Here is a 26999-nt window from a genome sequence, read left to right as displayed (position 1 = left end):
TATATATTATCAAGCACACAAACGATCAAATTATCCATTTCTTTCCTGTAAATTTTAAAAATTTCGCTGGTAACGGACGCCCAACTTTGGAATTTAACCCCAAAACACTATCGTAGTCGACCGGTGGGAATTCACGGAGAAAATTAGAAAACCAAAACAAATTTATTTTTTTGTGTAATTACACTTACTGCTTTTAATACTGCCAGTTATAAGTGATTAAAATGACATCAGGTGCTATTGGATCAATGATTGTTGAAGAGAAACCAGAACCAGAAAAACCTATTGATAGAGAGAAGGTGAGAGAGAATAGTCTGGATTTGTGTATACAAGTATTTGTTTATACCTTTTGTTTTTATTTAATAATTTACATAAATTCCGATTGTACCTGTAATACTGGCGTTAATTCTATATTAGGGAGCCATAAAATGCGTTATTTTTTCGAATGTAATACTTAGCACTAATAACAGTGCTCTGATATATATGTATATACAGTATTTTCATTAAAAATTTGTAAAAGCGTTTTGAGTGGAAATGCACACATGTTTGCCGTGATTAATGAATAGTTTTGTTTTCTTTTGTTTAATTACTGTCTACTGATAACTGTTGTAGGAAACAGCATTCCGAAACCTTCCCGAAGAGTTACATTTATGGCAAAACAAGGCTGAATGTTACTATTACGAGTCGTTGGAGTGTTCACGAACTGTCACTTAAACAGATCATCGTATCGAAAAAACGTAATCCGATAATGGTCTCTATTTTCTATGTTGCATCCTTAAATAGAAATCCTACCTGTACAGATTAAGAAGACAGGGAAACATTTATATACTGTGTTATATATACACATCTATATCATTATGCCTTCTAGGCAGGGTTGGCAAAAACCGTGGTTTTTATTGAAAAAACAAAAAACCAGGTTTTTTGGTTTAAATTTTTGGATATAGTATACATGAAGCTGCATCAGTTCCCGAAGGAGCAGGACGCTCATACTTTTAGGGATTATTCATTGAGTGTGTACGAACTTACAAAGGGGGAATAAGAAAGCGACTTTTATTTACTTATCGACTGATACGATCATAAAAAAGGACGTACCTGTACTTTATATCTACATGTGTAGTGCCCTTGTACTTTATCTATGACTATGTGTGGGGGGCGGGGGGGAATTTAACGCATATCGCATGTCTTGTGCACATGGATACTTCTTACTATTGCACTACATAGAAAATTTATGGTATTTCATGTAGAAGTGGTAATAGGACACAGAAGAAACGCAGATCAGGGGGTTCTCATATGTACTATTACCAAACTTATGTTTGTTTGTTTAAACCAGGTTTCTTTGGTTTAAATAATTTGCCCTATGTATTTATATCACACATGGACAGAAATAAGTTTGTTTCACCTTGATGTTATTATTCGACAACCAGGTTATGGTGGAAGGGGTCACATAAGCTTAAAGCGGAATCCAGTTGTCTTTTCGGCTTACATCCGAGAGAAATTGTTCACCATTTGAACTCGAAACCGGGACTAATTGGGCATAAATGCGATACGTCTGCTGACTCACTCATAAAGGACTCCTGATATATAAAAAAAAAAAAAACGGTGTACTGATCTTTACATACTTGTTAATATAATTGTCAAGAACCATTTCAGAAGGACAAAAATATAAACAGTTGTAGAAGTGAAACCATTATAGAGAATTATATATGGACAATTTCAAATTACTGCAGAGTATTGAAGAACTAATTTAAGTCCAAGTTAGTTCATTACGACTTTTATTAGTCCAAGTTAAAGAAATACGACGACTTAATTTGCATATCACTAAGAAAAGTAAATCAAGATACGAATTATTTGAGTCCACTTTGGCTCTGACCGATTTATACATAAATAGGTACCAAAGATACTTCTGATTTCAATAAATGCCTCTCATGGGGTTTGTATGACCCCCCCCCCCCCCCTCCCGCACAAAATACGGCATTTCGATGTGCTTTATCAATAGTAAACATTATTAAAACGAAACAGTATTTAGAATTTTCATCGATTGCAGTTGCATACTAATAATAATAATAAATTATGTGAAAATCACAAAAGAAACATTCATACACTTATATTAAAAAAAGTTGCTTTTGTAGTATAATCTGTGTTGAGTAATGAATAGAGAATTTATGTTTGAAATAATATGTATAATATACGGAGGTGAAACGTGATTACCCACAAATGTGTGTACATTAAGATTTTCGAACACTTACCCTTTTATGAACATTTTTCGTGTAAACCAGTTTTTTTTATTTATTTATTTATTTAACAGCTGGTTTAAAGCAGCTAACCGTGCTTCTAGGTATTGCTTTTGGCCTTTGTGCTCAAAGTAGGTCCAGCATTTTAAGGCCTAGGGCAGGTTAAGTTGAATTAGTCTAATTTCGGTTAGGTTCACTATTCTTGAACCTACTCTGCGGCACTTAACCCTTTCTTTTGTTCGCGCTTGCCGATACTCCACTTTAAAATTGAGGACACCACCTGAAAAAATGAGGCACTGGTGCAGGGTATCCCGTCATTCAAATGATAATTTTACGGTTAAAATGAGCGTGTACATATAGAAAGAAAAAGAGGATAGTGTTGGATATTTATTTCCAGTGTCGGAGCATTTCTATTACAATTTAGGAAGCCTGTATTTTGGTTATGTCGGACAGATGGGGGGCCAAAGTTAGATAAACAGAATGTGTACAGGAGAAATGATTCCATGTTACGAAAAGGTAATTGAAGTGTGAGTAATCTGTGATGGCAGTGATATCGAAAATCAGTGTGTGCAATCGGGGGGAGTGAAATATGTGAGATGGGTCTAGGAAAATGCGGTGTACGGAAAACTCGGTGTGGGGAAATTTTGGTGTACGGTAGATTCGGTGTAATACATATTGAATATTACTACTTACAATAATTTACGACATTTCATATTGTGAAAACGAAAACCATATAATGTAACGAATAAAATGTTATTACCTATTTCAAGAAAAGCAAATTTATTTTTCTGCCTTGAGTCCAATACCTCTTGCATGTCTTTTGCGGGGTATTACTATAAACTACTTTTCATCACACAATGAAGCTGACACTTTTTGTCAGAAATAAAACAATTACAACTATCAGTTCAGAGAATAGTTATAGGAACAACTAAAAACACCTTTCCTATATAGTACATCATAGAACATATACAAGGTGATTCTTTTAAAACTTACGGATTTCATTTGGGGGTCTAGATTTTCTAACTGAAATCCGATTTTCATGCGGTTTGTAGCAAATGATCAAGGAACGTTGGAAGATTTATGGAACTATGCTTATTGGTTTACATTCATTTGGGGTAATATAGGCCGCGCCTCTAGAAAAGCAGCAAATATTCGCCACTGTACCGAATTGGAATTAGGTGAGGTGCGGTATGGAGATTTGAGTTTCTTCGTTAGATGGTAACCTCGCGACGGTCAATAAGAAACAGGAAACTGGGCCTTCGTATTGAGAATTATGCTGTGCTACTGTACCAATATGATCAGGACGCAGTTACAATAATGTACTCTTTGGAGCAACGTGATTTTATCGTTAAAAAGATTTTAGAGGCCGGGATCTGTTGTTGCTACGCAAAGGGCAGCTACACGCAACTTTGCCTCACGTTCTGCCCCAAACAGGAACATAATATGGTCGCTAGTGAATAAATTGCAGGAAACAGGATCTCTTCTGAGTAAGGCAGGGAAGCATCGGACACTGCTGGCGGATGTTGTTGGACATAAAACTTAAAGATTTCATTTCATTTCACTAACACTTAATTTGTATTCTCACTAACACTTAATTTGTATTCTTCAATTTCGCTTCAAATATCCAATATCTCATTCGAACTGTAACGTACAATGGCGAATATTTGCTGTTTTTCTTGCGGCCTGCTCGATATTACCCCGGATGAATTTAAACCAGTAAACATAGTCCCATAAACCTCCTCCCATTCTCCCTTGATAATTTGCAACAAACCGCATGAAAACCGGACTTTAGTTGGAAATTCTAGAGCCCAATGAATCCGGGAGTATCACTCTGCATATACATATGTAAGATGCAAAAATATATTGATCAAAAAAGTCTTCGTGGAAAGGGCAATATAAAGCAGGATGGTTTTATCATATAATATTTGTACAAATAGTTTAATTCTCCTCCAATCAGACACTTTAGTTTGTTTGCCTTAAGTTAAGGTAAACAAGTACTGCAACCCTATTGACTCCTTATTGACTTCTCCTCCAATCAGGCGTAGATACTTTAGTTGAGGCATTTATTTTTACACCTTTGAGTAACATAAATAAACTATGTCGTTTTTGAAGAATTTAAATTTAAATATTTATTTATAAAATATACATAAAATCGTCAGAACATTTTTGAAAAATCGACAATTTTCAACTTTACCCGTCTAGTAACTTTTTTTTTTTTTTTTTTTTTTTTGAAATATAAAATTCTAGGAGACATCCTCCAAAACAGCATAAAAACTTAAGTTTTAAATGAAATGTCGATTGGTATCGATGATCGCTTCGCTAAATCACACAAACGGACATTAATAAACAAATTTCTCGTCATGTAAAGGCCATGAAATGCTAAAATCCGTCGAAATCTAGAATTCAAATTATTTCACGATCACAATTTTTCAAAATTTGGTATAGCAGACAGTAAAAGTACGTTCTACACAAAGTTTGAACTTAAAACTAATACGCTCATTTATGCTCAAAGTTAAGTTTTTAATAAATACTACTGTCTACTACAACGAATCTTTCTTTACACCGAGTTTTCCGTACACCGAATTTTCCTACACCGAGTTTTCTTACACCGAATTTTCCTACACCGAATTTTCCTGCTCCCATGTGAGATATTATTTGCTTTTCGGAGAATAATACGTAAGGGTGTAGAATACACAAATTGAAGTTTGACCGTTTTGAAGTATGGCGGCTACAAACCCTGAAAGTAAGGAAGACATAAATAAGGAAGCAAACCTAACCTAATCTACTGAAAATTTACCAGAAAGTAACAAGTTTTGGTAATAAATGCTGTCCGATATATGCCACAGTATTTTATGTTTACAAGTAGTCTCACTACTTTCATACTAAAAGAGAATAGAGCGATTGTAAATGAAGTATATCATAAATTTGAATTTTAAAGTAATGATGTGGATTAAAATGAGTGTAAAGTTCATATCAAAGTAATTAGAGTACATGTTTTTTTGAGCAAACAAGCAATAATTTAGTTCTTACAATACATGTTCCGTTTATTAAATTTTAGAAATAGTATTCTAGCGATCTCTCTATAGGATCTGAAAGTTTTAAGTGGACAGTAGTAGATTAAATGCTTATTTTCGTACGATAACCCTTGGAGTGAGGTCATAGACTACGAATATGAAAGTGAAGAAGTAACTATGTCTTCTAGGTACAGTTCCAGTTGTACTACTTTTCTTTGACCAATTACGTTATTAGTAAAACGTGTTAAAGCATTGGAGAAACAAGTAAAACTGAGAAACAATATTTCTTTAATTAATATTAATCAGAAGAATTTAGGTTCAGCGGAATTTTATGGAAGTCTACTGAAAAGAAGAAAAATAACATTTGAATGAATATAATCAACGCGATGTAAATAATGATAGTATTCTGAAAGTACTGTATATGTACTATGTAAAGCAATGACTCTTTGTCAAAACGTTCATAATTAGTTAATTTTGGGTGTTTTAGCAGGCATTTTTTAGGTAATTATTTCCTAATGCCTTCTAAACTCAATTTCTTGCCACGTGCCCACTAACTGCGTACACATTTATAATATGCCATTAAAACTATTATTCGTTAAAAAAAAAAAAAAAAAACGCACCAGCTTGTGATAGGTTGTCGTTACAAGCAAAATTTCTATCTTCCAGTTCATAGTAGGGCGAAACTGGTGGTTCCATACGAGGGTTACGTTTGTATGAACAAGAGCGAAGCGATGATAGGTATGCTTTAAAGGAAGACAGATGCTAAGAGCACATCAAGCTGCGCTAAATGATGACTACAAGCTTTCTTCGAATTTCAATTGCATATTAATGAACATCTTTAAACGCTCTTTCTATGTTCAGAGATGACCTACATTCTTTGTCTACGTAAATAAGTGCCTTAAATATTACTTTTCCTTTATGTGTAAACAGATTTCACCTGTAAATTTTTTTAAAAATCTCTATATTCCTAGTCTGCATCAACTCCCATTACGAGTTTACTGTCCATTTCATCTTCATCTGCATCAAGACGTTTTAGTACTTTAGAAGTATATTGCGGCAGGCGTTCTTGTATCTTCGCTGATTTAGCATGTACGATATAGGCCTAATTATGTTAAGTGCGTAAAACATACACCAACCTGTGGTAGGTAATCACTACAAGCTAATATTGCATCCGATCTGCGCCAGAGCAGAACGAAATATGAAAGCGCACCAGGCAGGGTGGTAATGCACATAAACAAAGATTTGTTTGTTCTCAAGGTTGAAAATAGTGCCATTGTCTGTCTGCGTAAAGATAGCAAGTGTTATTCCATTCAATTTCACGGAGCCGGAATGGCTCAGTGGTAGAGCGTTCGCCTCTGGTGCATGGGGTTGCTGGTTCGATCCCAGCTCGCCAAGTGGGTTCTGTGGTGGACAAACATCGTGTGTTTGAGTTTTCTCGGGTCCTCCCGTTTCCTTCCTCTTTCTTCTTTCCCCATCCCATTCATTTCTCATCATCCATCTCCTTTAACCCACACGACATAACCGTGGGAAGTAAAACTAAATGATTTCACTTCATTTCATTAACATTCACAACAAAATAAAAAAAAGGTGCTCAAAAAATAAATATCTGACATCCAACATTAAACATCCAACGGTTATCCCCTTTACGCAAAAGAGATTTACAATTAATGAAAGTGGGTGCTTGTGAAATTAATTTTTTATGCTCTCCCACCGGAAATTGAACCTGGTATCACGTGCACAAAAGTACACGCCAGTAGATCAACAAGCAAGCTCTCAACATACCATTGACACTCCCAATAAGAGCAGAGAAAATCTTAACTGCGTATAAAATGTTTTTTATCAATCAACTAAAGTCTGCAAATGTTCACAAGTGTCTTGAGCGTGCCAGAACGCTCAGATAAAAATAATGAACACAAACACAAGTATTAAAGAATAGCAGGAGTGTTAAACAAGTTCATTGAGAATTTTTTCATCACTAATAGAAAGGGGCTGTATGAGATCCTTTTCATTCATACAAAGGGGGTCAAATTAAAGTATGAGTTCTGTGGGTAAAAGTTGGAATAACATACTAGTATTGACAGTTTGATTGGGTTATAAATAGTAAAATGAAATAATGCAATGGTTTGATATCAATCCTAAAATTCTCTGTGCATATTGTGTATGATGTAGTTTGTATTTTTATATTAATGTATTGTATTCTGTCCTCATTATCCTATGTTTCTCACATGCTTATTGAAAATGCACTAGCGAAGTCAGCGAAAATTTTGCTGATGTTTTTTAACAATCTTACAATGCTCAGAAGAACAATGTGAGTTGCTGGTTTGGGCTCATTGTGCGTCAAATCACCCAGAAAAAATCCGAAATGTCACCCACTGATTTAGATTTTAATGAAACCTCGTGTACTTGTTAACACTACTAAAGTATGACGACCTGTAAAATTTTTCTTCCGAAATCCTAATAGTTTGTGAGAGATACGAGACCAAAGTTTCAGAATTTCAGGCATCCCGGTCGTTCTCGAGGCCATCTAATATTTCGTAGAGCTTAATGCAAGAACATATCTCAGTATCGACGTAATGTTTCACTTGGAAATTTCTACCCGAAGTTTATGTAAGTCTGTAGAGCTAATTAAAAAAAAATCACTTTTGCTGTACATTAAGGGTGAAAAATGCACCCTTGCACTTCAAATTAGTTTGTGTGTGTGTGTAAATTTCTAATTTTATAGTACGCTACAAAACATAACCAATTTTTTCCTCGAAGGTCAAGATCTAAGGGTTTACTTGTCCTACTATAAATTCGTCTTTGGAATTAGATTCCGGCGTTGCCGCTTCAACTCAGGTAGAACTTTATTCATCTCTTAGTATGGCTAACCCCATTACTGTTATCATAGTAGCATTGTACAGCGTTTGTTCCGTCTGACATCCGTATCTTTTTCAGCGTGATTGAAGAAGGTACATTTCGATTGCTAGGCTTTGCAATCAGTCCACGTCATGTGATAATATATGAAAGCTATTTTATTCTACTTTGTTCAGCTTAAAATCCTAATTACTTTGATGTAAATTATGTCGGGAACCATGTAAATGTTATCGATTAGAGCAAAACTTCTCTACTCCCGATCCAAGCCTTTGCATTATGTTTTTTCCATAAATGACATAAAGTGAATGCTCTAAATAGAAGAAGGGGAGTATGTGGGGTATACTTCCTTAGATCTTTCACTTCGAGCAGTGCGTAAAGGAATAGCAACACAGTTTAAAAACCGAGATTTTCCTATATCGAATATTTTCAGTGCGTAGTTGATGCTTGTATTACGACATTGGGCAGGCATAGCCCCACACGGACCGTAGCTCCAGGGAGTCAGTTTAGTACTTATCTATATTTCCTAGCTAATTTCAATATGTATTTGTTGTTTTAATACCAACGCCCTAGCCACACTGGAATATCACTCCCCGTGAGATCAGCGAAGTCAAGCAGTTCTGGGCCTGGTCAGAGAAAAGATAGGTGTGATCATTCGTTCTCAACAGATGGTGTTGGCGTTGCGGCGTCCACCCAGCGCCGTGACGACTATTGAGAAACTACTTGAAAACAAAAGTAGCGAACTGCAGTCTAGGAAGCCAGCATTAACGGCAAGGGTAGCCGATCTTCTGACAATGACCCCATAGGAATGAGTGCAATTAAGTCTAGGCGTCCTAAGAACTGTTGCGCCAGGAATTTAGTTATTATTATTATTGCTAATAATAATAATATTAGTAATAGGATTAATAAAGATCCTGCCTGTTTGCTCTGCTCGTACCTAAGTACATTATTTCTAATTTTATGGTATATTTAGGCAGGTCAATAATTGGTCCGTTTCTTTCTAATATGATTCATCAAGTTCATGAAAACTGGACAAACTACAAATTAGGATACTACACACAGGATAGCTTTATTACTCAGACGTTAACCTGCATACATTAATATGGATCTAAATACTTAGTAGAAAGATTTTTAACCATTTCCTTTCTTAAAGACAAAAAGTTTTAAATTGTCATTATACACAGATGGCCTGTCTAATAATAATAATAAGAAGAAGAAGAAGAAGAAGAAGAAGAAGTTGTCTCAGGACATTAAACAAAATTATCGTGTCTTGAAAAATGTTTTTGATGGAAGCAAGAATCATGTTGTCATTGGGATAGATCAACCGCCCTCAGAAAGTGAGGAAAACGAAAACTAGAACATGTTTTAAACAATCGAAGTGGTAAATTCCACCTGTTTATTTTATCTATTTATGTGAGAATTTTCAAAATAATATTCAATCAGGTCTGACATGCTTTATGTGAGATTGATTCTAAGTTGCATGAAGGGCATAAACAAGATAATAATAATAATAATAATAATAATAATAATAATAATAATAATAATAATAATAATAATAATAATAATGCTATTTATAAAAGACTAACATTAGTACATCACGCTAACTCCTAATAGTAAATCACGTTCATGCTCATTGCAATAATATAATACTATCATTTAAATTTCATCATTTATATTTATGTATCCGCAAGTTCGTTGGTCGGCTAACTAACAAAAAGTGTATGCAAACAATTAGAGCTCTTAATTAAATATGATTTTAACCTATAATTAGTGCTTGAACTTTTCGGGTAAACAGGTACCCGTCCGATGCCCGTTGCATTTGGTTTACTCGATCCTTATACCTGATAAACCCGTTTGATCCGTTTGGCCTGTTTGGACCGTTTGGACCGTTTGACCCGATAGACTCGTTACGAACTCGTACATGATAATTAGAACAATTTGTGTTACGATAATTAAGTGAAACAACACACCATTTACAATCATGACAGACTAAGCTTGTTTTCATAAAAGTGGGGCAAACCCGATTCATAGGGTAAAAATACAATATCGGTCCAACAGGTGGTACAGGATCGATTCTATTTTCCGAGCATTACCGAAAATGCACAGTAGCCCGGCACAAAATATGAGCACATAATCATATTATTATTATTATTATATTAATAGGAGAGAAAATTACTTCGTTGAATAACCTGTACGTATTTTATTCCTATTTTGAATGGTTATTCTTGTTTTATTTATCTGCTTATTGGTTTACAGCATTCAGTGCGAAGAATAGTTTCAGCCTTCATTGTTTACCCTGGCGACAGGAAGATCGGCTAAGCTTTTGTAATACCGGCAACATCCAACTGGTTGACAAACCGCACGTGGCTGCTAATAACAATTTGACAGTTTTACTGCTAATAAGAAAACTTGGTTTAGCTTTGAGAACAACTATACGCAATAAGCATTATCACTGTGAGGCGGACCAATTACCTTGCCGCTCTTTTTTTAAAATTTAATCTTAAGATACGGTATGTTCTAAGAGACTGTAAGATGAAATTAGCGTTTTTTTAAATGCTTCGGTTAGTAATTTTCGTTTAACCCTTCAAGGCCAACGCGCCAACTTTTCGTGTCATCTGTAAAGTGTTATTACCATTGATGCGAGAAGGTATTGGCACATAATTGCTCGATTCAGTCACACAGGTCTCAAGTAATCACTAAGTATACGTGTTGTTTGTGTTGAAGTGTATCTTAATTATTCAATTCCAGCATTATGAATATATTATGAGTGATTTCTTCTTAGATATAATAGCTTTCAATCACAAGATATTGCCAATAGAAAGTGTTCAGTTCATTATCTTTCTGTATTTCAGACATGTCCGTTATTGCTTCGAGTTTTTTGTTGCACTGGTCATCATCACAATATTTTGGAATACAGCAGAGGAAATGTACCTGCGAATGAACTTCAAATATATACTTGGTAAGCTGTAAACTGTAAACTTCACCTTAAGATTTGTAGGCTATGAGAATTTATATATATATATATATATATATATATATATATCTTGATATCCCAAAAAATTAGTACCATCTATATAATAACTGATACTAAATGCGCCCAGGAAACTTCAGTTGGTGTATCTATCCTATCCAAACATAATATTTATCTTTGCACGTCTTGTTTTATTTATTTACTCTATATTCCAGTAACTCTTGACTGTTATTTTTGTCTAGGGACGGAAACTCGACGAAAAAAGTAGATTTCAACGGATTATATTTCTGTTGTTTTGCACAGACAAAAAGTAACAGTCAAGAGTTACTGAAACATTGTGTAAGTAAATAGGAGAAGACGTACAAAGCTAAATATTTTATTTTACTTTATTATACATAGATATATAAGTGCGTGAATAAAATGAATACGTTAACGTTTTATAGACTAAGCTGTTAAAAAAAAAAAAAAAAGTTCGAAAGTAAAGATAGAAAATGGAAAGTTTTTGGAAGTAGGTAGTTTTCAATGTAAATTGGTGTAATTTTTCCAGTCGCTCGACTGTTTTAGGCTTCACCTGGTAAGCCCAATGTTAAATTAGCAATCAATGTTTCCAATTTAGCAGCCAGTTTGAACGGAACATAAGGGCTCGCAAAAGTGATATGGCAAACGTGTACATTGTTACGTGAGGAAACCTAGAACAGCTCAAATCCACTTTCCGAAAATCCTGTGTGGTTTGTACTGTGAGGGCCGAAGGGAACACCCTCCTCAATTGACATCGTTGGGTCATTCCATGCCAAATCATCACAAAAAAGTGTACTTTTCAACCCGACCATCTCCGATTGACATGAAAGTCGGTGAAAAGTGAAAATACATGAAGTTATACACACACGTAAAATTTTACCCCTCACTGATGTACGATGTCCAGACAGCAGTGTTGCCAACTTGAGAAAAAATGCAAAATTTGACGTCGGGTGCTCTGCAGAAATAAATCATAACTTCGCTTCTAATTGAGGTAGAAACTTCATATTGGTCTTATTTTGAAGCTAAAGGATCATAGTATCTATTAAAAATAGTTACAGTTCAAAATATTGTATTTTTGTTTCCAAGGTCAAAAGGCGTAACCTTTGACCTTGAATATCTCAGAAAATGTATCTTGATTTTCACTGTAGAAAAAATATAATTAACAGTAAAATACCATCTCTTTTTGGTATAAATTTCACTTTGGGAAGGCTACGGGAACAGGAGTAAAAACAAATAGAAAGTATGAGTGTAGCATTTTTTTGTTATGTTTTGGCATGTGAAATGACACAATAGTAAATTATAATTGCACCAAACATGCATAACACCAGTTCACACTCCCTATGATTCTCTAGGTGCACTGTTATTCTGCGAAGCAAGCTCAATCCTGCTCAATCTTGTGTGGAGGGCAAAAGTGATTAAAAGACTAGTGCTTTCGTAAGGAGTGATAGTTCGAAAAAGTGCATGAAAATGGAGAAGAAGTATAACAGACCCAGTGCTGCAACCCATTTGATTTGAAAGGGCACAAGAGCAGTAGAAAGCAATTACGGAAGGTGCTACCATGGATGATAGAAAAACTACCACATGTGACTAGTGAACAAATGATTTGTGACAACTGTAGGAAGAAAATTAAAAGAACTGATGAGGAAGAACCCAAGCACATCAGTTGATGAAGAAAGTGATATCGATGTGGACACATACAGGACTGAATCTGCTATGCGGTCATTAAATGAAAGTTTGAGTAGTGTCGGTGCATCACCCATCAAAAAGAAGAGAATGAAGGAAGAGTCATACTGCCAAAAAAAAGCTACGAAAATTGCGAAAGTTGTAAAAGAGAAGATATTTCACATACCAGCTGAAGATCCCGTGCCTGATGACAACGGTTGTGTAGCCATGCTGCAACAACTAAAAGAAAAGTTCGAAGAAACCAGTGATAAGAGTGAGAAAGTGACAATTTTGACCATCCTTCCGAAAGAGTGGAGTATCAAAAAAATAGAGCATGAATTTCCTAGTGCAAGTAACTACATGATACGTAAAGCTAAGCAATTAGTAAAAGAACATGGGATTTTGTCTGCACCAAATCCCAAACCAGGGAGGAGCTTGGATCCAGATGTTGCTGACACTGTGAAGAACTTCTACTGCAATGATGATGTCAGCAGAATTATGCCAGGTAAGAAAGACTTTGTGAGTCTTAGAATGGGTGCTACAAAAGAACACATACAAAAAAGTCTAATGTTAAACAACCTTGCAGAAGTGTATGTTCATTTCAAACAGTCGTATCCTGGTGTGAAAATTGTTTTTTCCAAATTTGCCTCTGCGGCCTAAACATTGTGTTCTTGTGGGAGCAAGTGGTACACACACTGTATGTGTGTGTGCTTTACATCAAAATGTTAAATTATTAATGGAAGGGTGTAAATTAGACAAGCTAATGGAAGACCATGATATTAATTTATTCACGTACCACCACTATTTGGCAAATATGATGTGCAATCCAACCAAAGTACAGTGTTGGTTCCAGCAATGTAGTGACTGTGTAGGATCCAATAATGTAAAGACAATATTGGAAAACGTACTAGAAGACAATGCCATTGAAACTGTTACCTGCAAGCAGTGGATTACATCACAAATATGCACACTTGAGACATTTGTCAAGACCACGGACGAATTCATAGATTTATTTATTTCTAAGTTGATACAATTACAAACACACTCTTTCGTTGCAGCACAGGAATCATCATACTTGAAAAGCCTAAAAGATAACATACAGGTGGGTGAAATTATTGTGTTGTGTGATTTTGCAGAAAATTATTCGTTCATACTACAAGACGAGGTGCAGGGTTTCCACTGGAACAATGCCCAAGCAACAATACATCCATTTGCCATTTACTACAGAGAAATGCCTGCAGGAAAATTGGCATGTACAAATTTAGTAGTTATTTCAGATTGTTTGCAACACACTACAATAGCTGTACATACGTTTGAAAAGCATCTCATTCAATTTCTAAAACAGAATATTCAACATGTAACTAAGATATATTATTTCTCAGATGGGTGTGCAGGCCAATACAAAAACAGAAAAAACTTTTCAAACCTGGTACACCACAAATTTGACTTTGGGATTCCAGCGGAGTGGCACTTCTTTGCCACATCGCATGGTAAGAATTCATGTGACGGACTAGGTGGAACTGTCAAGAGACTAGCCGCTAGGGCAAGTTTCAAACGTATCTATACTGATCAGATTATGACTCCAAGACAACTGTTTGAGTGGACAAAAGACAATATCAAGAATATGAACTTTGTATATGTGTGTCAAAATGAAATCCTGGAAAATGGGCGGATGCTTCACAGTCGACATGAAGAAGCAAGACCAATACCTGGAACTCACGCATTTCATGCTTTCATCCCAGGAACAAGGAATGAATTAGTAATAAAGAGGTTTTCAACAGACACAACCAGTACTGTGCAGGAAACAAACAGCCCACATGAAACATTGCCGTTGGACGAAAGTAAAGGTTTTGTGACTTGTATCTATAATGATGCCTGGTGGTTAGGTTGTGTCGTGAATGTAGATGTAACATCACAAGAAGTTTTGATCAACTTCCTACATCCCAAAGGGCCATCACCATCATATGTGTATCCTCCCCATCCAGACATATTGAGCATTCCAAGTGAACAAGTTCTCATTAAGGTTGATCCACGTACTGCAACTGGGCGAACTTACACATTAACTGCTGTGGACACTCAAAGTTCAGAAGAAGCACTACAGAGGAGGAGGCACTAACTTGTTTTTTGCTTATAAGTTTCATTGCGTGTTGTATACAGCATTACATTCATCCTTCTATTAGGTATGTTCCATACATAAATGTTAAGGTATTCAATTTAATCTGCAGTATTATGTTTTCAGGATTTTTTTTACTCCTGTTCCCATAGCCTTCCCAAAATGAAATTTATACCAAAAAGAGATGGTATTTTACTGTTAATTATATTTTTTCTACAATGAAAGTCAAGATACATTTTCTGAGATATTCAAGGTCAAAGGTTACGCCTTTTGACCTTGAAAACAAAAATATAATATTTTGAACTGTAACTATTTTTAATAGATACTATGGCCCTTTAGCTTCAAAATAAGACCAATATGAAGTTTCTACCTCAATTAGAAGCGAAGTTATGATTTAATTTTGCAGAGCACTCGAGGTCAAATTTTGCACTTTTTCTCAAGTTGGCAACACTGCTGTATGGACATCATACATCAGTGAGAGATAAAATTTTACGTGTGTGTATAACTTCATGTATTTTTACTTTTCACCGACTTTCATGTAAATCGGAGATGGTCGGGTTGGAAGCTGTGATGATTTGGCGTGGAATGACCCCGTTGCGTTTTAATTTAATATAAGGTGCCTTACGAGTGTAAAGCCGAATGGCTGGTGCGATTGGAAAATTTCCTAATTTTAGATTGAAAATCACCTATTTTCAAAAACTTCCCATTTTTCGTATCTTTACTCATAGCGGAATTTGCGTGTGGTTCCAGACATTTGATACACCCTGTATAATGCCTAATGTGTAAATATAAAAGTAGATGAAGTTTAGTGGTGGAAAATACAAATAATGGAATGGCATGAAGAGAAAATTTATGTAATATAAGTTAAAAATAAAAGTATTTAAATACTTGTAAAATTATATTAATTAATGAAAAAATTTAAAAAATGAGATAGTACAGAATGGAAAGTATGTAGGGAAAGTAAATTGGCAAAAGTGAAGAAATGTATGGGAGACGGTAAATACACCGAGATGAGATAAAGATCGTTAAAACCAAATGTGTGTGCGGGGGGAGGGGGGAAGGAATTCTTGGGGAAAGAGTTTTGACCATACGTATCATGGAAGGTTGGCCGAATATACTGTTGTGCTGGGTAGATTGTACTAGAACTGGCAGATAGGGAATTTAGGTAGGTGCTGTTCCCACCAAGATATTCCAAGATATTGGATTATAAGTTTATTTGAGAACGTAAATGGTATTCAAAGTATCACAAACAGTGGAATGTTGTAAAGTACGGACTTTCTTGACCAAGTCAAGCTGCTATCGAGTATAGGACGATTTTTACATCTGAGTTTCTGGCATTATTTGGTTGAAGGTGTAATGTCTTTCTTGGGAGGTTATGGAGCTGGGGTGCCTTTGGAAAGACTTTAGGGCGGGTCGTTTAAAGCCTTTCCGGTTTCAGGTGAGGTGGTGAAAATGGAATAAGTAAGATTCGATAGTTTCTGTAAGAAATGGAAGCTGGAGATTGTAATGATTAAGCATCTTTGGATTAGAAGCTTTTATATATGCAGGGTGTTAATGAACTATACCGGCAAATTTTAAGAGGTGATTCCTCACATCCAAATAAATAAATTTAAAAAAAAAAACTGTGGGGAGAAAGTGCATAGCTTCAGAACGAGGGCTGCCCAAAAGGGTAGAAAAAATAAATTGTAACATGCCGTTATTTCGAACACGAGAACTGTGAGGTGACGGTCCATGTCGGCGTAAAAGAAATCACACATACGAATTCAAAAATGCATATTTCAGCAATGTGTATTGGGTTAGCAAGGGATTCCTTACAGAGCATAATTGCCAGATATGCTCAGAGTTAAAGATGGGTCCAAGGTAGGCAGGAAGTAAACTTTGACAACAGTGAATACGGACTCCATCGGCAGGAAGTCGGAGATGTAAAGACCCTCCAACTCTGCAGTTCCTCGTGTTCGGAATAATGCATACTGCAATGTGCTTTTTCATGCTGTGGATAGTTCTTACTCCGGAACTATGCATGCTGTTATGTACTTTTTTTCTTATTTTGATATATACTTACAGTTTGTCGGCATAGTTCATTTACACCATGCATATATTCAAATTGTTAATAAAAGTTGAAGAGCTGTCCCCAAGTGGAAAGTGTTGACGAGTGGACTTTTAAGGTAGTTGATGAGAGATGACCTGGTGCAACAGATACAGGTTCCCCGAATGGCAAAGGCATAAAATAAAGAAATTTTGATATAGTTAGGGTAGTAGGAACTCTTGAAGCGGGAGTATTGGTTGGATATTGTTGGTAGGTTTGGCGTTTTTAGGAGACTATAACATTAGTTTATGTGTGGGGGAGGGAAAGTACTTTTATTAAGGGAAACAATCCTTGTTTAGCTATATATTTGGTATGTTTTTGTCTTTTAGAGTTTGTGACGATGATATCCGTTTGAAGTTTTGAGTAAAGTACCCTAACATGTTAAAAAGTAAAGGACATGTATAATATGGCCATCTTTTGTGGCTGTGTAATGATGACTTGTAATGCGTTATCGTATTTGATGTGGTTGGCATGCTGGAGATATGTGTTGTTATTGTTGTTCAGGGATACAAGAATTCAGTTGATATGCTGTTAGCATGCTGTATATTATGATTTAGGTAAAGTTGTGTTGTATGTATTCAGTGGTATAGATGTCTACTGAGCGAAAAATAGAAGTAGGTTTGGAGATGATGTACCTAGGTAATTATATTTTGAATGCATATATTTGGAAGGCTGTTATAATTTAAGTTTATATTAACCAACCTCCAGAGTTGAGTAGAGATGCCTGTACGAGTAATGCAGATTTTGCGTGATTTTTTAAAAAATACATCAGTCTTGATACCTATATTAGACGAGCAACTTAAAAAAAAATGTATATGCCACTCTTATGTGAGCTTTTTTTAATGTGGACATCAGTCTCGATACCTATATTACGCGAGCAATCAAGTAAGTCCAAGTTTTCAACTAGCATCTTATGTTTGATGTCAAAACTTTGAAATAACGTTTCAGAAAAGTAAATACATTAAAAGTTTGGACAAATTTGCCCACTCAAGCCTCCCATTGACTGCTATGAGTACTGGAGAAGTTGCTAGACGTAGAGAGGTAGAAGAGGAAAGGAAATACAATAATCTCCTCGATAAATTTATTTTGCTCGAATAGTCATCGAGATTAGTGGAGCATGGGGTCCTAGAAGCCTGGATTTTATCAGAGAGGTAGGTAGACACATTTCTGTCGTTTCTGGAGATGTTCGTTCAACATCTTTCTTAATACAACGAATATCTGCGATCCAGCGAGGCAACGTTTCGTCGGTACTTGGCACCTTGCCGCCAGGAAGGGAGCTGGAGGAGGTGTTTCTTCTCTACTACAACAGAAACACCCGAACAATATCATAACTACAACTGTTAAGTGCGCTTTTAATAATGTAAAAGTGATTTCAGAATTTTTGTAGCATAATCTAAACAAATATGCTCAATTTTATTTGTATTTCTGGAGATTTCATAATGTTTTTTCTATTCCTATAGTCTATTTATTGTGCCACTAAGATGGTGTATCTACTACTAAGAAGAAATTGAATATTATTGTATGTTTCTGTTAAATTAGCATGTTGAAAGTACTTCAAACTAGAAGAATCTTCTGCTTGTATAATGTATTTAAAACAGTAAATTATAACAATAAATCTTAAATAATTATAAAAAAAATTAAAAATATATGTTTCTAGCTAAGCATGATCTAAAAATATCTTGCACTTCTAATACTTCTTACTATATTAATTCTAATAATGCAAACTTAGAACGCATAAAGAAAAATTATTTGTTGTCTCCACAGTTATTTACAAATCAGAAGGACCATTTCAATAACAATTTACTAGTACCTTCGTATTTTAAGAAGTTTAAAGAAGTTCGTTGTAAATTTAAAATCGACATGCTCCAGGAAGGTAGACTCGCAATCTGTTATTTTCCAAGTAGGGTTGATTAAACAAATAGTTGGTCACGTTTTTTGAATGTGCAGAGTTTAGTTTTTTTAAAACAAATGTTTTTTTACAAAATGAACATGCTGAACTTATAATGCACAATAGCGGATTCATTTACATGGATTACAATTCAGTACTTCTGTAAAAATTGCAGTTTCGAGCACAAATATTTTTCTGAATACTGTAATAAGTTTGTTTTTCCAGGATGGATGCAACCTTGAAAGAAATTACGAGTCTAGTAAAAGAAGTAAACCCTGAAGCCAGACGAAAGGGTACCTATTTTGATTTTGCACTTGTGACCCCTGATTTTAGAACACCTGGTTATCGAATGAGGGAGATTGGAACCACATGTTCAGGACAGAAGGGATCTGATGATAGTAAAACCCTCTCTCATGCAAGGTGAGGTGTATAATAGTTGAAACACAGGAATGTCAAACGGGAATGAAAACACAATCTCATTTTAAAAGAAAGAAACTATCCTGTGTATGTGTGTGTACTTTCGATAAAAGCTTCATGAGGATAATTAAGAAGAGGGAAAAGTAAAAAATAAATAATAATAAATAAATACATAAAGAGGAAACTAGTTCATCAATGTGTGTAGAAAAGTAATACCCCTTGACGCTCAAGGGCTTTTTGCTATTTGTTCTTTTATAGAGAAGCAGTAATGAAGCGCTCCGGTAAGTGTTTGTTACACAAAGTGGCCCATTCATCATGAGACACCCTTGTAACTTTGTACTAATGAATATAGGTCGTTGAAACTTTGTCCGCTTTGCAGTACCACCAGATTAACGTTACGAACCCAGCTTTTATATATATTGGCGTACAAGAAGACCGCTGTAGGTCAGTGGTAGAGCACTCACCTCTGGCACTTGCGTAACTCTTGGTTCGATCTAGTGAGTTTTCTCGGGGTTCTCCCGTTTCCTCTCTCTTTCTTCACTTCACCATTATTATCCATGTCATTATCACTACCTCTCTTAACCCGGTATATTAATCATAGGACGCTAAACTAAAAAGAAAGCGTACAATGCCACATTATTCAGTGTTACAAGCTAAGGACGTTACAATATTGCAGAGAGGCCTCTACAACAGTAAAGACTCAAGTGAGATGGACGGGACAATGCATATCCGAAGTCTTTAGTATGATGTACTATGATCATAGTATGATGGATTTTGAATAAAGGGTCTTTCCTGGTAAGATAGTGAAATCGGCCCTTGATCCAAATTGGGTCGCTATTGGCCAAAAAGGTTACCCTTGACCTAAAACTACCTCAAAAAAATTTTTGCCCTCGTATCCCCTCCCCTTACCGAATTATCGTATCATACATGCTCAGAATTTAATATTTTTTAGTTTTTGTGGGGGTGGTCCAAAAATTTTGAAAGTTTCACAGATTGTAGATACTATCTAGATGCAAATGTGCATTTTTTTTTCAAAACTGTCGATGCGTATTTTCTTTATTTTTTTTATTTTATTTTTTTATTTTTATTTATTATTATTTTTTTTTTGTGTTGAAAATTTCAGAAAATTGTAGAAAAAATTTGAGGAGGACATGTTCCTGATTTTCTGGTTTAAAAATTTGTTATACCCTTAGGTACAATATATATTTTTTTCGCGGCCTGAAAGTGATGGCAACATTGTCAAAAGAAATAAAAGTGAAAACAAACGTGTTTTTCACACAGTTTTTCCACCATTTTAGGGCCCTCAAGGTAAGGGCCCCCTTCAAACAATCCTTTGCCAAAGTTCACAATTTTCCTTTCTCTTGCATCCCTTCCGCTTCTGTCGTTTTTCGGCTGCTGCGATTGTGTCCATTTCGAAACAGAAACACCAAATATATCTCCGTAACAGTGCTTCCACTTCAACCGACTCTTGCACAACAAAGTTACACACAGCTCGCTGTAGAGAGCGCCACCATGTGCGGCCACTGAATCAAGCACTGATAGATACGAGGAACCGACGCGAGGTATGTGTGACTTTGCAAGAGTCGGTTGAAGTTGAAGCACTGTAACGGAAGTATATTTGGTGTTTCTATTCCGAAATGGATACAATCGGAGCATCCAAAGAACGACAAAAGCAGAAATGACGCAAGAGAAAGGAGAATTGTGAACTTTGGCAAAGAATTGTTTGAAGAGGCCCTCACCTTGAGAGCCCTAAAATGGTGGAAAAACTGTGCGAAAAACACGTTTGTTTTCAGTTTTATTTCTTTTTGACAATATTGCCATCACTTTCAGGCCCCGAAAAAAATATATATCGTACCTAAGGGTCTAACAAATTTTTTAACCAAAATATCAGGAACGTGTCCCCCCCCCTCAAATTTTTTCTATAATTTTTTGAAATTTTCAACACGCAAAAAAGTAAAGAAAATACGCATCGATAGTTTTGAAAAAAATTGCACATTTGCATCTAGATAGTATCTATAATCTGTGAAACTTTCAAAATTTTTGGACCACCCCCACCAAAATTAAAAAATATTCAATTTTGAGCATATATGATACGATAATTCGGTAAAGGGAGGGGCTTTTTTTTTTTTTTTTAACGTAGTTTTAGGTCAAGGGTATAGATGACTCCTTCCTCTTCATTAATCTTCTTGATGCCTTTTCTATTCTTCTTTATTGATCTCAATAAATTTTCTCCACTCCTATAAGATCTGACTCCTTTCTTCAATAACTTCTTCAGTTTCTCCGCTTTCTATACCATGCCATTTTCCACTCTCATCCTCTTCCTCCTTCTTTCTCCCTCTCTAACTCCTTCCTGCTGTAAGCGTTCTTCTCTAACTGTGTAGAATTTCTCTATGCTCTCCTTCTTCGTACTCATATCCACGTCACTCCTCTTGTGGCAGAACACTCCCGCTGAGCACTCCTTCTGGTACCACTTCATAACCAGCCCGTCTCCTTGTTATAGTTTATGTTATCATTATTAGATAAGTGAGTTGGAAAACGTACACAGTCTACAAAATAGGCGAGCTAAACTGAAATAACTATATGTTCTTTATGGGTACACACAGCCGTCAAGAGCAACAAGGAAAACATTTCTTAATGTTAGGTCCTCTATACTTACTATGTCGGTACCATGGAAACGTATGAGCAGTTGTCGAAGTAAGACGGTATGCGGTGGTATGCCATACCGCCTCTGGTTTTTCAGTCATGAAGGCATACCGTCTCTGTTTTTTCAGTGATTAGAACATACCATCACTGGAAAATATGTGCTAAATACTTTTAATAAATCCATTTTTATACACAATAATTGACGAATAGCTTTGTACATAAAAATTTTTTATTTCTTCTGCAGAAATAATTTCTAAATTGATAACACCGACATTTTTGTTATCTTTTTTCTACCTTTTTGTTTTTAAAATGAGATGTCATCGAAGATGCTCAGCAGGGTGGAAAAAAATCATGATTTTTTTCAAAAAAATCATTTTTGTTGATTTTTTTGATTTAAATCGATTTTTTTGATTTAAATCAAATCTTTTTCTTCGTATAATACAAGTTGCGAACTGAAGAAAAAACATTAGGAATTAGTATTAAATGTTAATTATGCCATTTAAGTAAAAATATTGGGTTTTAATTTTGAATTAATTCCCAATCGTTAACCTATTTCAATCCCAAACAATGTTTCTTAAGCATTAAGGAAAAGGTACAGCAATGTATATCAACATGACACTTTTCTTTTCACGAAAGTTACTGATATTTGGCAGCGGCATATTTTTAAATAATTGGAACTAGCTACCGGCACGAAATACATATAAAGTACATAAATTTCGCCTAAAATTAACTAACTCACTCTATGACCTGTGGAACCCGGAGGTTCAAGCCATGTTCACAAAAGCTCTCCTGACTTCTATCCTTAGTCAACTGAATCCAGTTTCTATTTTGTATTCTTATTTTTGCGAGATCCATCTTAATATTGTCCTCCCATCTGCGCCTAGGTCTTCTAATGGTCGTTTTCCGATTGGACTTCCAGTTAAAACTTTGAAAGCGTTCCTACTTTCTTCCATTCTCGCTACATGTCCTGCCCACCTGAGCCTCCAAGATTTGATGACCCTAACAATGTTTGGTGAATGGTATAAATTATGCAGTTCCTCATCATGAAGTTTTCGCCATTCCTCATTTCCGTTCCTTTGGGTTCCGAATATTCGTTTCAGAATTTTATTCTCAAATACTTTCAGTCTGCGTTCTTCCCTCAGCGTAAGCGACCATGTTTCACAACCATACAGCACAACAGGCATAATTATCGTTTTATATATTTTAAAGCTTCAAATTCCTCGACACAATTCGCGACGATAAAAGATTTTGAACTGAATAATAACACGAATTCCCTGCTTTTAGTCGATATTTAATTTTTTCGTGAATATCGTTTTCTCCGATGGCAGAACTTTGTCTTTATGCGATGAGCTTTTGTAAGTCAAAAATTTTCTGCAGGAATTCCAAAATAAAAAAAATCAAGATCAGTTCCAGCGGAAGAAACACTTGTGATTGTTAAAAATATGCTTTATCTGACGTGAAAAACAGTTCAAATGCGAGTTGTCCGTGCATTTAAGACATCTATACATAGCAGGCACGTTTTTATACTTTTCTGTTGGCTATTTTATTTCCTCTGACAATTTTTCCTGCACATTTTCTGCGATCACATTGCAGATCGCGGCATGTTCTGCAATGGGGTCAAGTATCCACTTTATCAAAAGTATTATTCGATATTTTAACGCATCCAAAATTTGTTGTATTACGATCCCGAGGAATTTCTATGTATTTAGTACATAAATTTCGCCCAAAATTTTAAAATCTTTTTTTTTTTTTTTTTTTGTTTGTTTGTTTAGGAGAGGGGATCGGACCCCTCTAAATACGCCCTATTATCTGAGAATAAACAAATAGACATGGACACAAAAGAGTTTTTATCTTAAATGTCCATGGTGATTTCCCCGTTGGAATAGAAATTTTAAAACCCTGTGTTACAAAGAGAAGAAAGCAGGGTTCACCCGTAACCCGTTCAAACGGGATTTTCCCTGATCGTTCCCTACATAATACTCGTTTTCATACTGTGCTTATATACATTTGAGTCTCATTGTATTATGATTATTATCTTGCATAATCGAAATAACAGAAGAGAGACGGGATTTTACTTACTTTCACTTTAAATTAATTCATTTCGGAATTTGATTTAAATCAACGATTTTTATTAAAAAAATCAAGTGATTTAAATCTTGATTAAAATCGTGATTTAAATCAGACTGATTTAAATCAATCCACCCTGATGCTCAGCAAGTTTATATTTTGATGTGCCATATTGAATTCTTTCTTTGATATGTATGTGTTTGTGTCTTAATACATATAAATGCCGGGTTTTGAGTATGGGTGGATTTAGGGATTGTCTGCTGATGGGAAGGACCTTCCGGGGTTTGGTATAATTCTCTGTAATACAACATAATGTGATATTTTAATTTTTTTTTTCTTTCTTCAGAAAGTTGTTGGCGGGGGATCAAAGTCTCTTCATGTACCTCCCCCGTAACTACAGAACAGCTCTTAAATGATTTTGAGTGATTATGTAAATAGAAATGCAATCTTTTAGGCAACATACCCTCATTGTATTTCAACATTTAGATAGCCGGTATGACGAGTCAAAATCATAATAAAACATACCACCTCTGCTTTTTTTTCCACTTCGAGCACTGCGTATGAGTGGAAAATTGAGTATATTCCTGCAAAGTGTTTCTATTTCAACTCACTCGTTCAGTTGTTGGGCACTCACTTTATGCAGTACAGGGAAGTTCTTGAGAACTATTTTTAGTTCATGCGTTTTGCTGATATTATCTGGTTTATTTTCTAAATTTTTGATGTTCTTCGTTGTGGTATTCGTTAGGAAAAAAAAAGTGGGGGTGAGATTTCTGAAGATCTCTAAGTTCTTGTTGAATACTTTTATATAGTAAACTTCGAGACAATTATAATTAACCTCATGATTAAAATGTTTATTGAGAAATACGTAATACATATATCAGTTAAGTTGATATACTCTAGTGTTCAACATACTGTCTCTAGATTTGACAAGTTTTCCTGTTCTGATAAGGATATTTCGATACAGCTGCTCATCTTTTTCCTCATATTTATACCATCCTGTACACTTGAGGTTACGGTTTTCACAAATTTCAGGAAATATTGCATATTTATATGTTACTGCTATTTGTGTTAGTACTTTTGCCTCAGAGATAAGCATGATTTCAACATTCGTTCATTGTTCAGTATGTACCACTGATATTTAATGGGTATTAATTATTTTTTATTATTATTATTCATTAGGTTTGTTATTGGTGATTACTTGGATATTGCCATTTATCCACCAAATAGGGGACTACCAATTAGAAGAGGGCGGCAATACTAAGGAATACGCAATAAATCATTAAGAAATGACGTCATCTGTACTTGCTGTGTATTTAGCATGTGTTTTGTGTCTGATATTGTGAAGGAACCGTTGCAATATCCATTTTGTATTTTCTGTGAATTGTAATAAAAACATTCCTTGTACAGTGGCATATTTTCTCGAACACACACAAAACTGGTTTAATGTACTTCTTGTACGTTGCACAGATAGAGGTGAGTAAGGCAAGTAAGTTTTTTAAAGAAAAATAATTTCCTTTTTGACTTTAGTCCACTTCCATGATGCTTATGAAGCCTATCTCCACTGTTTCATCATTTTCAAAATACTTCAGGAGTCAAAGAAAAATTCTGAAATTTCTTAGAGTAATTTTCTATTAAGTACAAAATACAAGGTGCGTCAGGAAAGTAAGTTTCCCTAATGGTGGTAAATACAAGGAAGGCACAGTGACCTTAAAACGTTTACTGCCATAGACACAACACAGGTGACACTGCTTTTCAATATATTCACTACAGGAGTATATTGAAGTGTAAGAAGACATGAAAATCATTCCTAGCAAGATCCGAGGTATACAGCCATTAGTCAAACACGTCTCAGTAGAATGACTGTAGAAGATCGATTGTCATATGAGACGTATGTATGCGAGCATTATATTGAATTTTCATGCCTTTTCAAACCTCAGGAAATGCCTGGGTCTGGTAAGCATTTTAATAGTGAGGAACTGTTGCAGACGGCTGTCTTAACATTGGTTCCATTCCTAGGCGGCTGTTACGACAGCAAAATACAGAAATTGATCCCATAGTATGACAGATGTATGAACGCCGGTGGTGAATATATTGAAAAGTAGTAGCGCCTGTGTTGTATCTATAGCAATAAATGTTTCAAGGTCACTGTGTCTTCTGTATGTTTACCGCCCTAGGGAAACTTGCTTTCTAAACGCGCCTCGTATTATTGAGAAAGCTAGTCAGTTTTTGAGATGGTGTTCGTTCTTGCCCACTTCATCATCGGAGCTTTTGATGTTATACTTCATTTCTTTGTATGATGTCAAATGCGTAGATTTGACATCATACTTTTTCAACTTTGTGGTAGACAAATACCATGTGCGTGAGTTTTCTAGAGATTCTTCCACTTTCTTCATTCCACCATTATGACCCATCTCATCATAACAATTTCCCTTAGCCTTCGGGCTTAATCATGTAACGTTAAACACAGACATACACAAAAAAAAGAACATATATTCATAATCGTGTATAAATCCAATAATCCAGCAAAGAAGCAGTAATGGTGTCTTTCACCTTGCTCCATATGAATGTGTCAATTAGTCATTCGCAATAGCAGACAGCACTATGACGATGCAGTGCAATGACAATCCTGCGTGATATGGTGAAGCCAGTACCCAATCTCTCTCAATCATGTGTATGAGTCTTGTACCGCACCAGCGAAACGGCAGTGTGTATGTTTCGACAGTGAGTTCTTTGTTATCTACTTGGGATTGTGGGTTGTGTATGAAGAAAAAAAAAGTGATACACGGGAGACAACGAAAACGACGTGATTAGAAAATAAGTTTTCTTGATAGTGAGAGGTCTGCGTGAAGAATAGTGAAAGGGAATAACAAAAATGTTGCGATAGGAAACCGTCATGTTTATGACGCCTAGAATACATACATGTATGATTTTACGCGCTCGCGTGGAGCGTTGTATATAATTATTGAAGCAAAGAATAGGGTCTAAAAAATACAAAGTAGATAACAAGAATCTCCTTGACAGAAATGAATTCTTCATTTATGG

At 35.4% G+C, this 26999-nt stretch overlaps 1 protein-coding gene across 1 annotated transcript; it reads left to right on the top strand.

Moving 5' to 3' along the window:
• The first annotated feature begins 106 nt into the window (after window positions 1–106).
• On the top strand, window positions 107–25361 carry Bin1 (histone deacetylase complex subunit SAP18). Its single transcript, XM_081769489.1, has 4 exons — window positions 107–296; window positions 10945–11051; window positions 19056–19250; window positions 25137–25361. Exons 1-4 carry the CDS (start codon window positions 222–224, stop codon window positions 25216–25218), a joined length of 459 nt encoding a protein of 152 aa, XP_081625615.1. The 5' UTR covers window positions 107–221; the 3' UTR covers window positions 25219–25361.
• The last annotated feature ends 1638 nt before the right edge of the window (window positions 25362–26999 follow it).

The sequence above is a fragment of the Thermobia domestica genome, chromosome 1, assembly GCF_964235325.1.
Source record: "Thermobia domestica chromosome 1, izTheDome1.hap1.1, whole genome shotgun sequence".
NCBI classification, from domain to species: Eukaryota; Metazoa; Arthropoda; class Insecta; order Zygentoma; family Lepismatidae; genus Thermobia; species Thermobia domestica.
This window is presented reverse-complemented; position numbering and strand designations above follow the sequence as displayed.